Below are 19009 nucleotides of genomic sequence, written 5' to 3' on the forward strand. Positions count from 1 at the left end.
TAAAAGTGCTCATACATTGCACGCATTCTTGCGCCTTCGATAAGCTACGTCGATCATGTATAATTTCCCGATCCCTGCTCAAGACAGGACCCGCCGAAGGCAGCGAGGCGCAGCACTTTTCGTCGCGATGCAGAGGAGATTCATCGACGCTTCCTAGATCCCGAGCTGCTCTCCACTTCCTTTGGGTCTGCAGGGGCAGAGCGCTTAGTTCTCGCGCTCGACGTCGATGACGTATTCGTTGTGGCAGTCTTCTCGTCGGTGGTCGCGCGGCCAGCTCGTCTAGCAGCTCTGGCCTCGCTCCTAGCACCTTCTCTTGACTCCTTGCTCTCCCTCTCCTTTCCCCTGTCCCTCTCTCGCTCGCGTTCGCGATCTACTTCAGAGCCGCGAGAGCTTCTCTCCCGCTCTCGGTGGTCGCTCTTATCCCGTCTGCTGCGAGCACCGCTTCCACTGCCGCTTCCCTCCTCGTCAATGCTGACAGCAACCGAAGAGTGTCTGGACCGCTCTCTCTCCCGCTCACGTTCACGCTCCCTCTCTCTATCTGTGTAGCCACCCCGCGCGTGCGAGTCTCGATCCCTAGAGGGAGAAGGCCCGTCAAGATCAGCATCGTGGTGCGAGCTTGAGTCGTGCCCACTCCTACGCGCCGATCGCCGCGAGTTCCTGCCCGATACGCTGTCCTGATCGTCGTCTCGTTCTCTAGAGTATCTTGACTCTTCCTCGCGGCCTCTGCCTCTCCGATCCGCGCGCGGTCTTTCCTCTCGAGGATTGTTACTGCCTCTAGCATCGCGACTTGTCGAGCTCCCTCGAGCCTCTGATGGGCTCAAGCTCCTTTCTGGGCGAGCCGAACCTCCACCACCGCCACCTCCGTAGTCCAGATTCTCTGCATCTCCTGCTCCAGAATCTCGGTCATTGTACCTCCGTCCTGGGTTGCGCGGCCCAGTAGGTATGGGCACATTGGACTTCATGCCAGGATTGGAGGGGCCGGTTGGTATGTGAGGCACGCCGCTTGGTGCTGAGCCTCTGGCGCTTCCACCTCTTGGTGCTCGGCCGCCCTGATTCGGAAAGCAAGCAGCAGCGAGCTGTATCAGCACGTGATGCAAGCGGCGCAATCCCACATGCGCGTCAGAGCATGAATACCAACTCACTCTCTTCGCATCGCCTCGGGGCCCATCAGATTCGGCTGTGACATCCGCAAAACCCGTTCCATTTGTCTTGCGTTCTGCCATATTTCAAGGCGCGAAGATGTGAGTTCGCGACCTACGGTGAGAATATGGTGCTTTCGTATCACGACGCACGCGACTCACCCCCATTCTCGTTGCTACCGGACGGCGCGCCTTCCGCCCTGGAACCGGGAGTTGAATTACTAGACCCATGCTGATCGTATTGCAAAGCCTGTGCCTGTGCAGCGCGGACCGCAGCGGGCGCGTTGGGAGCGCCAGGCGGGGGTGTAGCGGTGGCGCCCTCCCCAGGCACATTGGAAGGAATTCTGCCTCTCGCTCCCGCAGGGCCGGATGGCATCCCAGCTTGCTGGCCTGGCTCAGCTGGGCCGGTTGGAGTGAACTGGTGGTGCGGTTGTTGGCCAGGGTGACCTGGATATTGGTGCATCTGTTGTTGCTGAGATTGCCCTCCTTGAGATTGATACCCCTGTTGCTGAGGGCCAGAAGGCGGCAACGTTGGAGGTGGTGGAGGTGGCGCAGGCGCTGCCAAGCCTATGCCCATGAAGAGCGCGATCTGCTCTAGGGTCATGCCTGGCATCATTGGTTGCATGCTTTGCAACTGTTGCACCTGCATGGGGCTCAGCTTCGCCAATGCACTGTCCGGATCGCGTTCCTTAGCTGGCTCGGGGGACTATGTTTCGCAATGAGGCGAAATTTTAGAAGGCAGCAGAGCAGCGGGCAAGCCCTTCAACGATCGGTTACTCACCTCTCTCTCGAATCGCTCTCTCATCTCTGTCCTGCCACGTTTGATATCCGTGTACCTATTCCACGTCTCCTCATCAAAGCCAAAATTGAACCAGTCGCTCAAATCAGCTCCCGCTTTCCTCCAAGGCTTCTCCGGGAAGGTGGTGGGATCTACATCGTAGATGCTAGTCCCGGCAACCGTTCCTGCAACAGCGCCACCGGGCCCATTCTCGTCATTTGCAGCGTCGCCATTCGTCACTGAAAGGGGCACAGTGAGCGATGCTGGGTCGGGCGAAAGATGCAAAGGCGGCGCTGTAGGCGGCGCTGATACAGCAGGAAGCTCAGGAGCTGGTAGAGCCCCTGCGGTCGGACGGGTTTGCTGAACGGATCCCAGGGCATTGGGCTGGAGCGTCGCGCTCGCGCTGCTCTTTGGTGGCTGTTCTTGCGCCTGGCCTTGGGGTGCAGCTGAGAGGGCAGATGTCGGTGTAGCTCTAGCGCCTGAAGCTGTGTTGAGAGTCCCAATCGCTGTAGCCGCGCCGGCTCGGGAAGGTAGGGAGCCGCGCTGCACAGGTTCGTACTCCGTTGTCATGGTCGATGCTGCGGGTCCTGTATGCCAAAGCAGCAGCGAGCATAGGATGATTCGTCGTTAGATGTCATATATACACGTCTTTCCGAACAGTTGACTTCCACTCGAACGTACCTCTCGGAGCGTCTGGGCGAGGTTGAGCTGGAACGGCTGCAGGCTTGACGTAGGGCTGGGCGGGAGGTCGAGCAGGGGCTTGACTGGCGTCCAGCACGACTTCCAGATCCTGTGCAAATAGCATAGGTACACAAAGAAAGCGCACAGTCAGCGGGAACTTTACGGCTGCCCTGCATGCCCGTGAAGTACAACTCACGTCATCGCTATCCTCTTCCTCGTCGTCATCCTCCTCCTCCTCATCATCCCCCTCCTGTTCCTCGGTGCCGCCCCCCATGTTCACATCCTCGGGGCCCGCAGCGGTGTCGAAACTTTGTTGCACGGCAGTTTGCTTAGTGTCCTGGGCTGTGCTCGATGCGCCAGCGGCGGGGGGACCATCGCCATCTCCGTACAGGAAAGCGTCGTCGTCGTCTCCGTCCATGGCGGTCGGAGTCTTGCGTAGTTGGAGGTCTGCGGGTGGTTCCAGACACACAGTCGAACCCTGTATATCTTCTGCCCACAGTCCGGCTTGCGCTGCGTGCAAGATCGAATGGTAAGATGAAGAAGGTGAAGGCAGCTCGTCTCACGTCTTGTCCGAGAGCGGAGAGAGAGTCCGTGCCTCAAGGACTCGACACTTCGCGCTGCTCAATAGTCGTGCGTACTCAAGACTCGCTCGATCAAGACGTTTGACCTCGACTTCGGTCGTGGGTGTCGTTCGTGTCTGAGCGCGCGCGCGCGCGAGGCAAGCGAGACACACGTGACTAGGCAACAGACGCGCGTGTTCGTTCTTGCATGGCTGCTTCCGCGCGGCAAGGCCAATCAAACGCCCGCGGCGCATGCGCGCGCGCAGATTGTCCTGATATATATATGATGTGACCGATCATCGACGTGCAGGGCACACGCACAGCGCAGCTATTTGGCATCCTTGTCGTTTCGCAGTGGTGAAGTGGAATCCTGAATCGTGCACCTCTGCAATCAGACCAGACCGGATGATCGCATGCCATGGGCATCAGACCACAACCATCATCAATGCACTCGTGATTTTGCTTTCAGGCAAGCAAGCAATGACGACCGCCAACTTTGCCTGGCCGCTACGCTACCAACACGAGCGCGACCTTTGTGAGGAAAGCATGCACCAAAGCGCTCAACCGTCGCGGGTATGCGCGCGTCGAGCTCAACGGTCAGCCCGCAGGATCGAAACGTCACTTCGCAAATGTGAATCAAATGTCGGAAACAGCGCAGATGGTATGGAGAAGGCGCAACGGCTTCAGTCCAGCACTTGCTCGTGCGTGGTGTGTATCCAATGGATGGCGCTGACTACAGCAATGACGCTCGCCGCAGAGTAAAGCCTGGCCGCTCCAAGCTCCCCTATGCTCACAGCCATTCGTGCGCACCATCACCCTCGCCCGACAGTAACAGCAAAAGCACCGTCAAGCTGAGAAAAGCTCGACTAAATAAGTTCGCCGTACTTCGACGCACCCATTGAAGACGCGGTCCGCAGTACCTCAGCCCACCCTTGCCTCCTGCTAGATTTTCCAGTCTTCACTAACCCCTGCCAAGCTCACGACCTCCAGCCTTGCCTCTGATCCCTCCTACGCCTGCAACAATCCGGCCTCAGCATGAAGCTCATCCAGTATCGCCCATGCGTGTCGACATGCTGGCTGATGCTCATCGCTGGCCACGTAGTCCAGGGCCAGTCCGCACTGCTTCCACCTGTTCAAGTCATCAGCTCCTCCACGCCAGCGTTCGTCGCTTCCCCTTCAGCCCTACCCACTCTCCTCGCACCCCCTGGCAGCAGCGGTATAAGCCTCTCACCGGTCGCTACCGACGCTTTATCCGTGCCTCAACCTTCTAGCCAGGCGCCCACGGTGTGCGACCCGCGCAAATCGGTCCTGGATCCCCTCACTCATCGTTTCCGCTCCGACTGCGGAGCTCAAATGTGGTGCGACCCGGGAAGATCATCTAATGCACCTGCGCCGCCATTTCAAAGTGCAAGCGTAGCGAAGAGATTCGCTGATGAGCCTGAATCGATCGAGATTGCCAATGCAGATCGGGAACAAGTGGACATACCACCGCCTCTCTTGCTTGCTCGCGAAATGTTGCTGCCGAGCAACAAGACCGCGAAACAGACATCGACATTGGTGATTTTCGAAAATTCACGGTCGGTGCTACTGTATGATCGAGGCGAAGCGAATCCCAGCTCATCTTCGAGCACCGTCGCCTTGCCAAGCAAGAGCGCGAGCGGCACCACCTCTTTGTTGCCATCCGCTGTGGTTTCCACAGCTGGACGAGGCGGGAATCCAGCGACTGGCACGTGCAGACCAAAGGGATGCCGGAAAGATGAATTCCCGTTCGGCTACAAGGGCATTCCTACGGAACTCTTGCCTCCGCTTTGCGGACCCGGAAGCGTGAGTGAAGCACAGCGCGAATCTTCGCTGGTCCAGGTGTGGGTCTGGACTCACAATTCGATTACCTTTGGCTACCTCCTTGGCCCAGTACTGTCCCGACGAAGAGTCAGCTTGTCAGAGTCTGATACCAATTGGCGGTGACTGCGAACTGAATCGGGACGGTGAGTAAGACGAGCCACGCGAGCGCTTTGAGGGCGACGAGCTGACTATTTCTGCTCCCACTCTCATTACAAGACTCATGTTCGCCGCCTTCCGGTGGGCTGAGCTCGGCTCCGGCCGTGAAAAGGCAGCATGGACTGTTCCTTCCAGGCGTCTCTTCATCCAGCACCGTCAAGGCAATTTGCCTGGCTGGCAGGTGCACCTTGGCCAGTGTGCAACTAGGCCAAGGCTGCGTGCTTGACCATACGCAGTATCTCGGGTATGACATGAATGGCAAAGAAGTAGGAGAGACGGTCTCGTGAGTGGGCGAAGGGAAATTCTGGCCGTTTAATCGAGTTGGACCTCTGAGATACGTCTGGGCGCCACGCTTACCCTGGTCTTCTTGTGCTCACCGCGGCAGACGCGATGATTGCCATGAAGGGCTGTATTGCGATTCTACAAGCAGCACATGCATGGCAGAAAAGCCTTATGGTGAGGGTTGCGGTTCTGACAGAGAGTGCACCGAAGTGAGTGAGCGGCGACTGGGCCGCAACGACACGAGAAGGTACGCGCTGATGCATGATCAATCTCTATGCCAAATTCAATGGTAAACGCCAGTACAACTGCAACTCGCGACATCTTTGCGACTTGCCGCCGGAGGCTCCACATCGACTTCCAAGCTGGGCTTTCGGCCTGGTGGGGCTGGGTATCTTTGCCTGTGAGTATGGTCGAGCGGCGTCACTGAACAGCCCTTTGGGCAGCTCTGATTGATGAAACTCCGCATCTCCTCAAAAGTCCTCGCCATGACCGTCACGCTGCTTTACCGCACGCACACTGCGCACAGAGTCGCAAGAGCAGACGAGATTGATCGTTATTTCAGCGAACAGTGGACATACAGGCAGTCGATCTTGGCCATGCACGCCGCGTTCGTAGCCAGCGGAGTTGCGGCATCGGAGCTGCTGACAGGCAGCAACCTGCTGTCCGCGGATCAAGGTGGTCATTCAGCCGCGGCAGGACATGACGGCACTCTGAACGAGTCGAAAGGAGAGCAAAAAGGGCGTGCTCAAGATCAGACGCGCGTCAATAATGTCGCTTCCGCCGCAATTCCTTCGAGACGCATGTTTGCCGAAGATGAAGATGACGCTCGAGACGCGACTTCTCAAACACCGCAAGCCGTCATCAGGCGCAAGCCTGCTCCAGCAGTCTAAGGCTTCACAGCGTACATGACCCTCACAGACCGTGTGGCCGCCTCACCCGTCTCGCGGCCGTCGTGCTTTGATTCCGACGAACTTTCTAAACCGCAGAAGAAAGAAGTGTTTGACTTACACTTGTGGCTCTTCAGCTCATGCTCCAATCTGCGTATCAGATTAAGACTTGCACTTGTGCGATTATGCGATATTGACAAAAGAGTGGGTGTGTGGTGCTTGGGTAATTGTGGGAAATGTACCTCTTGAGGGGGAGGATAGAAAGGAGAGGCGAGGACTGTGACGATGAAGAACGCCTTTCGACCCATGTCAAGAGACAAGGAAGAAATCGAAGGATGACTATGGGATGGGTTGAGAGACAGGAATCGATGGAAGTGAAATTGAAAGAAGAGAGGGCATCTCGGCAGTAGAGTAAGGGTATTGTTGAGGAAAACTAATAGTAGGTGTACGGGTAGAAGCAGATGAATTGAAAATCAAGCGCTGGGCCAATAGCAGTCGCGATCGCGATCCAGCACGAGATTGGAGATCACCTGGCGTACGCTCCGCTCTCTTTCTCGTTGAGTACTTCGAGTGGATATGCATCCTTGTCCTTGCTATGTGACCGCGACTGGGCTGGCTGCGAGTGATCATGTGGTTGCTGACCCTGAGCGCCATGACTTAAAGACGAGACGGAAGGTGCGGCCGATAATTGCCCAGTGCTTCCCTTGTACGCTCTCGCATACTCGGCAGCTCGGCTTGGACCTCGCGATGAGCCTCCTGCGCCGTTTGGCCCCGCATGTCCCTTCTCGGCCCAAACATGAGCGCCGCTATCCGTGGAGGCAGGCAATCTGCTATCATGGGATTGTTGAGCGCCTGCATGGCCTGATCCGATGTCAGGCGAGCCGAGCGCAGGCGCCCCGGTGCCGCCCGCTCTCGAAGGGCCAGCGCTCTGTCCACCTGTCTCCGCCAAAGGTTGGTCTGCAAGCGTATATGCCATGCTAGATGTCTGAGACGAGCTGGCAGCGTCGGTATCCCGATCCCGGTTTCGCCTGACTCGGAAGTAAGATTTGCGCGTTTGTTTGAGGTGGTCGAACGGCACAAAGCTGCATGACAGTGCGACGCCACGTGAGTCGCTAGCGAGGTTTTCACGCAAAATTGTCAGCACTTACTGCTCTTCCATTTGTCGCAACTCAGGCGTGAGTGAGCTCAGCTCTCGCTTTTCGTCTCGCTTCTTAGCCTTGAGCGGATTATCTTCCAGCAACAGTTCCTCGAGTTCGTGCGTAGCATCGAAATTGGCCCGTTTGCTCTGAAAACGAGGAGGAAGTCTGCGATTCAGCCAAGTCAATCGGCGATCGGTGCAGCTCGACCATGACTTACATCTGGCTCAAAGGGTGGAGTAGCTTCCTTGGTCTCTAGAGCATCCCAATCCACGCTAGCAAACCAGGGGTGCTGCTTAAAGTCCTCTATGCCGTTCCGACAGCCCATGCGTTTCTTGACGTCCCGCTCCAGCAGACCACGTATGCATGTGATGCACTCCCTGCTCACGATGTTCTCGACATTTTCAGGAAAGGAACACCTGTCGTGCAATATTGAGTGCGTCAATGCGCTGTTGGTCTTGCCCCTAAATGGCCGCCTTCCAAACAGAAGCTCGTATGCCATGACGCCCAAGCTCCACCAGTCCACAGTGCTTAAATAGCCGCGCTTGGCTAGCACTTCTGGTGCCATGTATGCCATACTACCGGCAACCGAGGTCAGCGGCCTTCTGTGAGAGAAGTGAACTGCGATGTTGAAATCCGTCAAGTGGGCATGACCTTTCTCATCTAGCAACACGTTGTCCGGCTTTAGATCTCGATGCACAATCTGCAGCCGGTGAAGGTAATCTAGGCCTAACGCGAGTTCAGCAACATAGAACCGCACCACCTCTTCTTTCATATTGCCCGATCTATCCAAGTGAAAGCGCAGGTCACCGCCGAGCATCAGATCGAGAACCATGAACAGATTCTCGTCGTCTTGAAAGGCGTACTATGTCGGAGCCACAGATGGTGTCAGGCGCTCTGCTGCCGCCTAGGATAGCGTCGACGATGAGTACTCACCCGCAAGTTGCAGATGAAAGGGCTCTCTATCTCTTCTAGTAACCTCCTCTCCTGTATGATGTTTGAGACCGCTCGCATCTTGACACATTTGGCCTTGTTGATGTACTTGAGCGCGTACAAGTTCTGGAGAAAGAGACGGGTCGTTCAGTCGAGAACAGATGGGCGTAAGACGAAATAAAGATAAACTCGCTCTGCCCACAAAGATCCCACACACACGTCCGCATCGTCTACCACTACGCACCTTTGTCTGCTTGTGCTGAACCACTCGCACCTTTCCGAACGCACCCTTGCCTACCGCCCTGAGCAGGTAGAAGTGGTACAAGTCTACCGGCCCGTCGAAGTCGATCACCTGTGATGAAGCAGTGGAGCAAGCTCTGGTCAGAGGCTGCAAGCACATCTTCCGACCGCGGGCCTTTCGCCATTGCTTGTCTGAGCAGACCCGCAGGCTTCGCTCGCCAACTCACCTCCGCCTTACAGCATGAGCATATGGCGCCCATCTTGCAGCGCTGACGTGTCCTCAAGCCAAGCTCCAAGCGCCAATTGCAATCACTCGGTGAAGGTGATAGTCAGGATCAAGTCGAGCGTCAAATGCAGCAGTCTCGAGATCCTGCGCTCGGCGACCGATGGCGGACAGGCGTGAGCTCGGCGCACGATGAATCGGTAGCTCGTCGAAGGGTGTTCGACCTGAGTATTTGATATGATGAGAGTTCAAGTTGATTGAGCAGCCGTTGCTGACAATGTAGGGCCGTTGTAGGCGTTGAAAGGGCAGACCAGAGGCGCAGGGGTCCCAGTGCAACGAGGACTTGGAGGAGGCACGTGTACGCTTCTCTTTGCCGCTCGTTCGCGAGTTTCGAGGTGAAGACAGTTTGAAGACCGAAAGACCTCGCTGCTGACTCTGACCGGATGTCCGACCGTGTCGTGTCAGACACACCCAAAGTCGACGTGGGCAGCCCCTTGAGTGTGCTTGTAGAGGAGCAATGACGAGCGCGCGGTAGCTATCTGCGCGATGTCTGCGCTTGCGCGAGTTGAGCTTGGCGATGTGAGCAGCTGTGTAGGCAATTAACACGATTCCGACAATCGCAACGGCGGTTCTTGCTCAAAGGCGCCGGTCGGCGTCTACAGGGGCGGACGGCGTTGGCTCTCAAATAGAGGGTGATGCAGGCGTTCGGAAGGTGCTCAAGTCCCGAGCTGTCTGCAGGTACAGAGAAAGCGATGTGTTCTTGGTCAGGAGGATAATTGTGCGCTCGAAGAAAGAAAGGCGGGCGCGGGAGGTAGTAGGAAGAAACGAACAGAGTTGGATGGCGATGCTGGTGCTGTGAGTTGGCAACAGCAACAGCAGCAGCAGCAGCAGCAGCAGCAGCAGCAGCGGTCGCAGTTGCACGAATGACGGCTAAGTATTCGGTCACGAAAGGTGAAGGCTGATGAGAGGATGGGATGGGCTTCGCTCACTCGTGACGCCAGTCAGACTCGAGGTCCACTCTGACTGCACTCGCGACTATACAGTACTGCCAAGTCTAAAAAGGTGGTTCACACGCGCTGCTGCTGTGGGTATGTTTAGAGAGGATGCGGCGGTGATGCAGCATGCACACGCCAGCCAGGTAGACAGCCAGCAGCAGCAGCAGCAGCAGCAGCAGCAGCTATGCATGCAGACAGCCAAGTGGTTGGACGGGACAACACAGAGACGGACCTCTCTGCGTGATGTACTCACACTCACGAGTGTGACTCGTGACTGTATGTGCTGCTGGCTGTACGAATGCTTCGATTGCCGCCGTTGCCGTCGCTGCTGCTTGTGCGCAGACTTGCTCTCTCAATTGCGCCGTCCAACTGCGCCGCACTCCGCCACGTTAGAAGACGCTGCCTCCTGTGCAGCATATGGCAGCAGTCAGAGAACCTAGACTGACTTGCTGCATGCGTGCATATATACATGCATGCCTGCTTGCCTCCGTGTCAACAATCTTGAATGCATAGTCACTCACGCGAGTTTGAGTGCGCTTTGACGCCAGTCCAATTTGAGTAGAGTCTTGCGTTGAAGCCGCCCTTTAGATCTTGAGTCTTACCAAATACGATATTTGTTGAGTGCATTCAAGCAAGTCAGCAAGCACATAATTGAACCAAGAACGCTGCTGCAAAACAAAATTGGAGTGATTATTTTAATGTCAAAAATTAAAAGACACCCACAGGTATTCACGAACTCCATTATCATTCTACGATTCTTGATTCAAATTAGCGCCAGCACGTCCTGGTTCAAAGCCAGGGGCGCTTTTGACTGAAGCGTTCACATTATTTCGCACGTCTGGAGCTCGAATCAAGATTCCGATCAGCAAAGTCAAATCATTGAAGATGGCCCTCGACTCCATGCAAAGCGGATGAAGCTGTGAGGGGGAAAGGTCTGAAAAACGGCCATGACAAAAGCTCGCGGAGCTGTGGACTGTTTCTTGTATTCGAGATTGATTGCCACCAGAGTTCCAACTCGAGACTCTTCATGCCTGCACCAATCAAGTCGCTCGCTCTCCTTCGCGAAATTGGAATCTGCCAGCCTTGAACGGGCTGGTCAATCCGCTATCCCACTCCCTCACTAATCACGAAGCCTTCTGCGCGCTACATCGTGGGATCGTCACCAATTCCTAGGAAGCCCATAGACACGGGTCGTGGATCAAGCGTCACCTCATCGTGGTTCTCACGCGCTCAGATGGGCACAGTCCCATGAGTGATGGGCACGGGGATACAGTAGCGTCGAACCCATTTCGCGCTAAGAAAAGCAGGTGCTTTCGCCGCAAGGTGGAGAAGCCAAGAGACAAGATGTCTTCCGTCTTTTATGCGTCTCTGCTGTACAGCGGCACACGCCCTTTTGAACATTTGGTGCAGTGAGCTAGGGCGAGGTGTGCTTTCGCTGCACAAGTCACACAGGCACGTTACCTTGAGATAGTCCGTCACTCTAATCGCTCACGAATCGAGCGCAACGAGACCCAAGACTGAGGTGAACTGCTCACGCAAATCAAGAGGTCTCCGATGAATAACATTGCGTCAAGCCTCGGCCTCGCGGCCCGGCGCCGCCAGTAAAGGTATGTTGCACAAGTGAGTGTGAGTGTCAGCGCAGCACTCTGAATCCGCTGGCTAAAGAAAGTTTTGGACCGGCGAAAAGAAGACTTGGCAGGTTCATCCACGTTGGAGGCTACTGTTACAGGTGCGCTTCGACAAGGGATCTTCTGGCGAGCTCTCGATGCGAATCGAAGCGAGATGTGCAAGTGGAGCTGAAAACGTTGAGCGAAGCGGAGAAATTTGGGAATGTCAAAGGTGCTAGATGATGCAGGAGGGTATCGTCCGTAGGTCGGGTGGTATCGTCATGGACGAGGGGCTCGATACGTGTCACAAAGGAGCATTGACGCGGTCAGGAGAGTGACCCGGTAGTCTAGCCCCGATAAATGTGATCCGTGGGGAAAATCACCCCGTCATGTCTCACGAGCGTGATAGGCGAAGGCCCGCGGAGAACTTCGCCGCCCACACTGACGTCGTGCGAGGGAGGAGGGGCGCAAAGCCAGGTAGTCGTGGACTGCCTTTCGACTTGGTCACAGCGCCAGTCGCCAAAGTAGACGAAGAGGTTGTGACCAAAATTTTCACCAAAGAGCGTGATCCATTCGCTTCCACTAGTTGTGCGCGAGGCGGGGCTCGCGGTGTGTGCAAATTGTGTCCGTGTCCGCTGTGGGGCGGTGAAGTGGTGAAGCACGGGAATCGGTGTGATGGGCTCTCTCGGTGTTGGCACTGTGATTAAATGAGCGACACTGCGATCCGCTTTCGGCGCCTTAGGTCTAATGCCGTCAACAATCCTAGGCGGGATGTAGAAAGTGTGTCGAGCGATGTCGGTGCCTACGATGGTCCAAATGTCAGTGTCCTTGACTTCGATGGACCACGTCGATCCGGCAGGAGGACCTCCGACAGAGGACTCTGTGGAACCAGCAGACGTCGCAAACGAGCTGGTTCGACGCAGATGTTCGCCTTTGCCAGGCGAGCTTGTGCCGGAGGCACTGCCAGTGCCCGACAGCTGCTGTATGTGATTGACTGTCGACATGGACTGGCCTCTGCGTCTGCTTTTGCTAGCGGCATTCTGCGCAGCGCGTTCCTTGTGTTGTATGACAGAGGAAGAGACTCGCCGCGGCCTACGAGCCTTTGAGGAGTCGGCGGCCGAGGATGTTGATGCCCCAGACTCCTGCGAGGCAGATCCCACGCCCTGAGACGCGACATTGGAGCTCATCGAAAGTCCACTGCCAATCGATGGCTGGTGACGAGCTTGCGCTACGCTATGCCTGGTCTGTGCAGCTGCGTACGCCGCAGCCGTCGCAGCAGTGGGACTGGTTGGGGGCGTGCCGAGGAACTTCTTCGACTCGTCGAGCATCATGGCGTCGTGCTGAGGGAATGTCATTGGTGTGATTGGGGTCGTGGGAGCGGAAATACCGCCCACGTTCGGCACCCATCGACGAGGCTCATCAGGATTGCGCATGCCGACCTGATCATTGTTGCATGAGAGGAATGGACGGCTGTCTCCTGGCGGCCGAAGCTCTCCCGAGGGATGGCGAACGTTTGGGTCCGGAGCTGGGACTTTGAAGTTGTCAAGCACCTCCAACGCAATCTTGTGCAGCTGAGAGACAGGATCGCCGAGCGCTTCGCTGCAAGGATAGAAGCCCTCGGATCCGAACGTCCTGCTTCCACCCATCACTGTCGTACCCTTGTCCACCCTACGAATCACCATCACGGGGCTCACAACGCCAGTCTGCAGGCACTGCAGCACGACTGGCTGATTGTAATGGATCGGTCTAGGTGCTGCGCCGTACGCCGTGGCGGGATAAGCGCATTCGGGTGGCGTGGGAAAGCGGGCTGCCTCGGACTCTGGTGTGGCCTTGTGACTCAACGTCGATTTAGCTGGATCCACGAGATACACGATGAAGGCGTCCCAACTGGATATTTTTGCCATGAAGCAGGAAGGAGGCTCCGACGTGCTAGGCAAAGAAGTTTCTTGCGCAGCTGTAGTGAAGGTCTGGCCATCAGATCCCTTGAGCCACGTTGGAGCTCCAGACACGCAAAGATAACGCGTCGAGACCGTTTGACCTCGCAGGCGATGGAAAAGCGAGATTGTCGTGCCGTGATTGACACACACTGCGCAAAAGTTAAACTATTAGTTGACAGAATGGGACGGTGCTTGGCTACCGCATATCAGCGCCCGACTCACAGTCAGCATTTCTCGCGCTTTGGCGTTTCTTGCTTGGCTTGCTGATGACTTTGATCTGCTTGCTCGGAAAGTGTCCGAGGAGATGGTGCTCGTCTGGATTGCGACCGGGCATGCTAATCGTGACGTTTGCCTCGCAGTATCGGCGTTTTTCATCGAGGTCGTTGATGAAGAGCTGCTTGGCGATGCATCTGCCAGAGATTGCTAACTCAGTGGAGCCATTCCCGCTGACGTCAATCAAGCGACCACTGTTTGCGGCCCATTCGAGTGATCCATCCTGAATCGAATGCTGTTCGCCACTAATGCTCACGACCACTCGTGGGGGAGCGACCCCCATGGCATGTTCGGACATGGTTCCAGGACCGTCTACGAAAGTGGGAGTGGGTTTCTGCGCCGATGTCCACCAGCTGCTACCAATCAGCACGACCATGGGCGGAGGACAAAGAAAGCTGGAGGACGCAATCATTGCAGGGTTCAGCGGGAAAGCACGCCACCACGAGGCACCTTCACAGCACTAACCGCTTCTCGACGCCATAGCTTTTCTGTCCGACTTTGCTGGTCATCACCAGGACAGTGCGCTCGCCGAGACCGAGTCGACTTGAGCTTGACAGGTAATTGTCCATCGTGTCGCTGCAGACATGATGCAAGATGGTAAGTGCACTGTGACTATTGTGGGCCCGAGGCATTGGCGCGGCTCAGAAGGCACTCACGAAATGAAGCTCAGGCAATCAGTCGGTTCGGCGTCGCCTGAAAGCGCGGGAGACATTGTCGGATTGCTCGCCATCCGCAGAAAGGACGCTTGCTGAAGCGTGCTTGGGTGAATGCCCGGACGGTACGCTCTCTTGAGCACCACTGCCGTTCTGGCTGGACCAATGCCCGAAAGACCACTATGACCGACAGGAAAGCCATCTGACCGCATGACTCCTAATCTGCCGCTGGCTGCCTGAACAGTCTGCGAAGGAACAAACGCAGAGCGCCTCGACCCACTGGGCGACGATGCAGCACCAGAAGCGCGCTGTGCGCGATTCGGCGACCCTTGATCGAAGCGCAATTGACCGCCACCGTGCCCGCCCTCACCAAAATAGAAGGACAGTGGCTGTTGGGACGCATGGTGAGCTACATTGGGATACGCCGCACTTTCAAGCGAGGGCTGATAGTGCTGAGCAGCCATTTGCTGGGCCTGCTGATGACCGATCAAGGAACCTGCTTGAGGGGCCATGGAGTGGGAAACAAGAGGAAGCTGGTGCTGACCTCTAGAATGGTGGGTGCCCGGGGGCCCCTCGTCTTCCTCCATGATGGTTGGTGTGCTGCCGCCATCTCGATTGGTTTGAGAACCTATATGAGCGTTGGCTGCCAAGGCGTGAGCAAGGTTGTGATCTGCATAAGCCATGTCATACTCCATAGGACGTTGGGCCAGCCCTGCCGTGGACGCCAGATAGAATTGCTCGTGGTTGGGATGATGGCCCATGTTGTGCAGCGCCTCCTCCAAGTGCCTAGAATGCTCGCTACTCCCCATTTCGCTGTCGAAGGACTGCCATGCAGATTGAGGATCAGCAAAGCTTTGATGTTGCCAGTCACCGCTCCTCCCCGAAGGCCGGCTGTTTGGCCGGGTTTGCCGCTCCGCAACGCTGCGCATGCTTGATTGGGAGAGTTCTGAAAAGCTCGACCTGCTAGAAAGCCTCGATGGATTAGACGCTGCTGGGCTCGGACCAGGCCCCGAAGCAATCGCCGAATAGTCGAGTGGCGTCGAGGAGGGTCCACTGTGACTGCTTGAGCGGCTAGGAGTCTGTGAAAAGGCAGCCGAGAGCGTGGATGGACTTGAACCGATGGAAGTGTGAGATTCGGCACCTACAGGCAATTGGAAGGGCGGGGACCGTGGAGGCTGTCCTAAATGCGTTGCGTGCATCAGCTGCTCAGAGTCCTGAGGACCATCCGAGGAGGATGGGTGAGATTCTCCGTGCATGCTGCCAAATAACGGCAAGAAGGCATGCGGCAATGTCGAAGTTCCCTCTGCGAAGCCACGGCTGTGCAGTTGCGTAGGATCATTTACGCGAGTTGCGCTAGCTTGATCATTCACGCCGACCAAGCGCCCCGAGTACTCTGTGGTGTGTCCAAGATCATCGCCCTCGTGCGAGCTTTGGCCGTCGAACAGAGGAGGGTGAAGTCCGGGAACGTTGTAAAAGCGATTTGGTGCCTGAGGTGTCCGGAGCTCTGTCTCCAGCGTACTGTGAGACTGGACAAAGACATCCGCGCTCGGTTGAAGATGCTCAGCTCTGGAAGGCGTCCTGTCCTGTGACCGCGTGCCGCCTGAATGTGCATTATCAACGCCTAGCAGCTGTCCTTCTCGTGCAGCATCGCGGGAGAGGTCCAGCGCTGCCGGTCGATGTGGGCGCTGCAGAGGCCCCGCCACAGAAGCCGTCAGAGGGCTTTGAAGCCCCTGGCTTCCGTGGCTTCGTCCGACTGTATGAGCGCCCTGAGATGAGCGCCACGGTTCAGAGGAGCCTTCGTGGTGATCACTCGGAGCTAGACTCCAGCTCGATGGTCCAGCTTGCAGCGACCTAGCTTGTGAATACGCTCCCTCCCCATGACCACTGGGCGTATGCCGAGAGCTTGTGAGCGTTTGCAATCGGTGATGAGTACTAATGAGGCCCTTACTCACAAGTTTTTCATGATGAAATCGGCAAGCTGATCCGACTGAGGGAAGGCATGCGATTCGGTCTGTGGGTTCAGAGCATGCAGGAACTCCGCAGGCGCAACGTTTGATACTTGTCCGCCCAGATGGTCCATCATGAAATCGCTTGAGTCTTCGAGGCTTGGCTGAGAAAAAGCGTCAAAAGCGGAAGGTCCGGATACATCTCCTGACGCTGGGTCGCCCGATCGCCGACTGGTATCACCTTGGCGGGCATTGTGCTGAAGAGCAGATGCTGCAGTTGCGTTCTGGGATGGTTGAGGTGGTGCACCGCCTGTGCGAAGCGGCGGAACAGATGCGCGATTTTCGAAGCCCTCGAATGCTCCCATCAGCGTGCTCGAAGCAGAGCTACTTGCGAACATCACATCGTCCGGCCGCCTTGAGGCGTCGCGGGCGGACTGCTGCGACGAGTGCGGTGAGATTGTTTTCCAGCCATCTGAGTCTCCCCCATACATGACGGCAGATCAAAGCATTCGAATGCGCAGAGCTCGACCTCTTGCAACCAATTCAGATGCTCCTTGGCGTTGTGCTCCAAGCGCAAAGCTGTCAGGCGAGGCGCCGCGATGCTAACAGCTTAAGCGGCCTATTTGCCGAGGGTCGTGCGATACGCGTGTGCAGATCCAAGGCGACTCATCGGCTTGCTCCCGGAGGAGGGGCCTCAACGACCGTCTAGGACCACAGCAATCAGACAATGGTCCGCTAGCAGCACGTTGGAGGGCAAAGATTTCGCCAAGAAGGCGAAGCTGAAGTCGCGAGTATGCAATCAGTCGGGAGAGAGATTCGATGAGGCTTTAGGTGCTGTGTTTCCCAGTCTTCGGAGCTTGAGGCAGTGATCAGGGAGAGTTTTTGGACGAGACGTTGATGATGTCGACACGAGTGCAGACCTGATGAGCAATCCTCTTTGTTGGAAAGAACGCAAACGGCGGGAGCAGATGGATGCTACGCAACGAACGCAGGGCACGAGGAGTGTCTGGCGAGATGGTAGAGCAGGCGATGTTGGATGAAAACGTGACTTGAGATGACACTGATTGGCATCAAGGTTGTGCGTGCAGTCGTTAGGAAGCGCCGGGTATACACATCATTGTCTTCCGCATTCAAGCTGGGTTGGAGGTGGACGTTAGGTCAGATATCGCTTCAATGTGTGGGATGGTCTCGCAGTCTGGAAAGGGTGCGTGCGCATGTACGTGTTGACCTGCAGTCTGAGTGGCTGTGGGTTCTGGAACCCTAACTCGGTGCTGAACGACACGTTGATTGTTGGTTGGTTCATCAACGGGGTGGAGCTACACTCACGACTTAGACTATGCTACTTACTGTGTGCAATGCGCTGACCGAAGCTTAGCTTCTTGCTGCAAAGCACATCTGGTCTAGCGCTAGGTTCGGATAGGACAACAGCGTGAGCGTGGGGTGGGAAAACTGTTCTGAGTTCGAGTGCCAACAGCTGCTGCTCGATGCCTCTGATGCCGCCCTTAGCTTGGGGGGGCGTGGGGAGAGGAGGCACGCAGCGGTGCGGTTGGAAGCGATGCGGCTTCAGAGCGCGCAAGCACAAGCACACAGTTGTGGTTCAAGAAGTCTTTCTTGCATGCATTTGCATGCAGCAAGAGCTAAAAGCTGCGAATTCAAGTGCGACGCAGCAGGTGCAGATCCACGCTAGAGGTTTCCTGCACATGAGCAGATGCGAGACATGGTCAGATACGTGCTCGGCCTGAATGACACGCTTGCAAACTCCAACTCTCTTCTCTCTCTCTCTCTCTGTGTCTTCAGCTTGCGACTCGGCAAAGAGTGACGAAAGAGACACTCATCAGAGTCACGTCTCGATCGCGGCTGACTGCGGGTCCGGTCGATTCAAGTCACAGTGCCGAGAGGCCTGCTCGGCCTGTCTCAGGGGCGCCAATCAAGAGTCGTGAGGTGGTGATCAAGACCTGGATCCATCATCACCGCTAGGTGCTCAAGACTACACCCGGAATACGATTTGAGCCTCATACGAGCTCAGGAGTGGGGGCAGCGTGTGGCAACGCCCCGAAACCCATGACCTGATCGCTGGGTTCACCATCCGGGAGACATGCAGATCGCGTCAACCGTCGCCCATCTGTCAGAGGTTTTCCGCTTGTCAGTCAGTCAGTCAGTCGGTCTGACTGTAAGTAAATCACGGCATATTTGAGTGTGTGTCTCGAGTCAAAGTCGAAACAATTTTGCTTCCGGTACCAGTCTCATCTTCTCCTCATGACTCTTGCGCTAGCCTTGATACCGATCAGTCGTAAAGGTCGTCTATTGCTCGGGTCCTGGGTGTCAATTGTTGCATGTCGTCGTATTCGAATTGCTCTCCAGACCCTTTTTGATTTGATCATCAACACGATTCACATCATAAACAACTCTCGTCTTTGGCGCAGTGGTGAAAGCAGACCGCAACATGTAGACGAGCTTGCGATCGAGCAAGATGAACCAGCACTCTTGACTGGTGAAAATTGGCTGTCCGCTTACTGTATAGTGCCTGGCGCGACATCAGAGAGTCTCATCACTTTGGTCCGCTTGACGTTAGTTGCGCGATTACCTGGTGAGCGATTTCGCGTCCAAGCGCAAGTCATTATTATTATTGTTATTGCTATTATTATTATTTACTATGCATTCGAGTACCATGTCTGTTGAGGGAGGGAATAGCGCGGTCATGTACATAGCCATCAAGCCGCACGGTGGAGCTTTAGGTAAGT

At 56.2% G+C, this 19009-nt stretch overlaps 5 protein-coding genes across 5 annotated transcripts; 1 reads left to right on the top strand and 4 right to left on the bottom strand.

Annotated features, from left to right (window-relative positions):
- Positions 1 to 140: 140 nt before the first annotated feature.
- Positions 141 to 3016, bottom strand: IE81DRAFT_342580 (hypothetical protein; the record flags this gene model as incomplete). The annotated part of the gene is made up of 6 exons (XM_025515705.1): positions 141 to 1049; positions 1143 to 1216; positions 1302 to 1845; positions 1921 to 2504; positions 2599 to 2707; positions 2795 to 3016. 6 exons carry the CDS (start codon positions 3014 to 3016, stop codon positions 141 to 143), a joined length of 2442 nt encoding a protein of 813 aa, XP_025367829.1.
- A 1654-nt stretch (positions 3017 to 4670) lies between these two features.
- On the top strand, positions 4671 to 6328 carry IE81DRAFT_293049 (hypothetical protein; the record flags this gene model as incomplete). Its single annotated transcript, XM_025511983.1, has 6 exons — positions 4671 to 4982; positions 5071 to 5143; positions 5217 to 5439; positions 5542 to 5647; positions 5739 to 5838; positions 5916 to 6328. The coding sequence occupies 6 exons, from the start codon at positions 4671 to 4673 to the stop codon at positions 6326 to 6328; spliced, it is 1227 nt and encodes a 408-aa protein (XP_025367830.1).
- A 465-nt stretch (positions 6329 to 6793) lies between these two features.
- Positions 6794 to 7424, bottom strand: IE81DRAFT_214413 (hypothetical protein). The gene has a single exon (XM_025510992.1). The coding sequence runs from the start codon at positions 7299 to 7301 to the stop codon at positions 6852 to 6854; it is 450 nt and encodes a 149-aa protein (XP_025367831.1). The 5' UTR covers positions 7302 to 7424; the 3' UTR covers positions 6794 to 6851.
- A 45-nt stretch (positions 7425 to 7469) lies between these two features.
- IE81DRAFT_331475 (kinase-like protein) lies at positions 7470 to 8894 on the bottom strand (the record flags this gene model as incomplete). The annotated part of the gene is made up of 5 exons (XM_025515253.1): positions 7470 to 7610; positions 7682 to 8326; positions 8398 to 8520; positions 8639 to 8746; positions 8862 to 8894. The coding sequence occupies 5 exons, from the start codon at positions 8892 to 8894 to the stop codon at positions 7470 to 7472; spliced, it is 1050 nt and encodes a 349-aa protein (XP_025367832.1).
- Positions 8895 to 11401: 2507 nt separating this feature from the next.
- On the bottom strand, positions 11402 to 17087 carry IE81DRAFT_214497 (LAG1-DNAbind-domain-containing protein). Its single transcript, XM_025510993.1, has 5 exons — positions 16275 to 17087; positions 14326 to 16206; positions 14135 to 14245; positions 13619 to 14064; positions 11402 to 13545 (listed from the first exon to the last, which is right to left on the bottom strand). Exons 1-5 carry the CDS (start codon positions 16757 to 16759, stop codon positions 11807 to 11809), a joined length of 4662 nt encoding a protein of 1553 aa, XP_025367833.1. The 5' UTR covers positions 16760 to 17087; the 3' UTR covers positions 11402 to 11806.
- Between the last annotated feature and the right edge of the window lie 1922 nt (positions 17088 to 19009).

This window comes from Ceraceosorus guamensis (genome assembly GCF_003144195.1).
Source record: "Ceraceosorus guamensis strain MCA 4658 unplaced genomic scaffold IE81scaffold_60, whole genome shotgun sequence".
Classification (NCBI taxonomy): Eukaryota; Fungi; Basidiomycota; class Exobasidiomycetes; order Ceraceosorales; family Ceraceosoraceae; genus Ceraceosorus; species Ceraceosorus guamensis.

Excerpts from the sequence above, each read along its gene's own strand:
- IE81DRAFT_214497 (XM_025510993.1), bottom strand. The coding sequence starts at position 16,759 with ATGTATGGGGGAGACTCAGATGGCTGGAAAACAATCTCACCGCACTCG. Across the intron at positions 16,207-16,274 it reads GATTTCATCATGAAAAACTT|TGGTCATGGGGAGGGAGCGT; the intron begins GTGAGTAAGGGC and ends GCATACGCCCAG. Across the intron at positions 14,065-14,134 it reads AGCTATGGCGTCGAGAAGCG|CTTTCTTTGTCCTCCGCCCA; the intron begins GTTAGTGCTGTG and ends TGCGTCCTCCAG.
- IE81DRAFT_214413 (XM_025510992.1), bottom strand. The coding sequence starts at position 7,301 with ATGGCATATACGCTTGCAGACCAACCTTTGGCGGAGACAGGTGGACAG.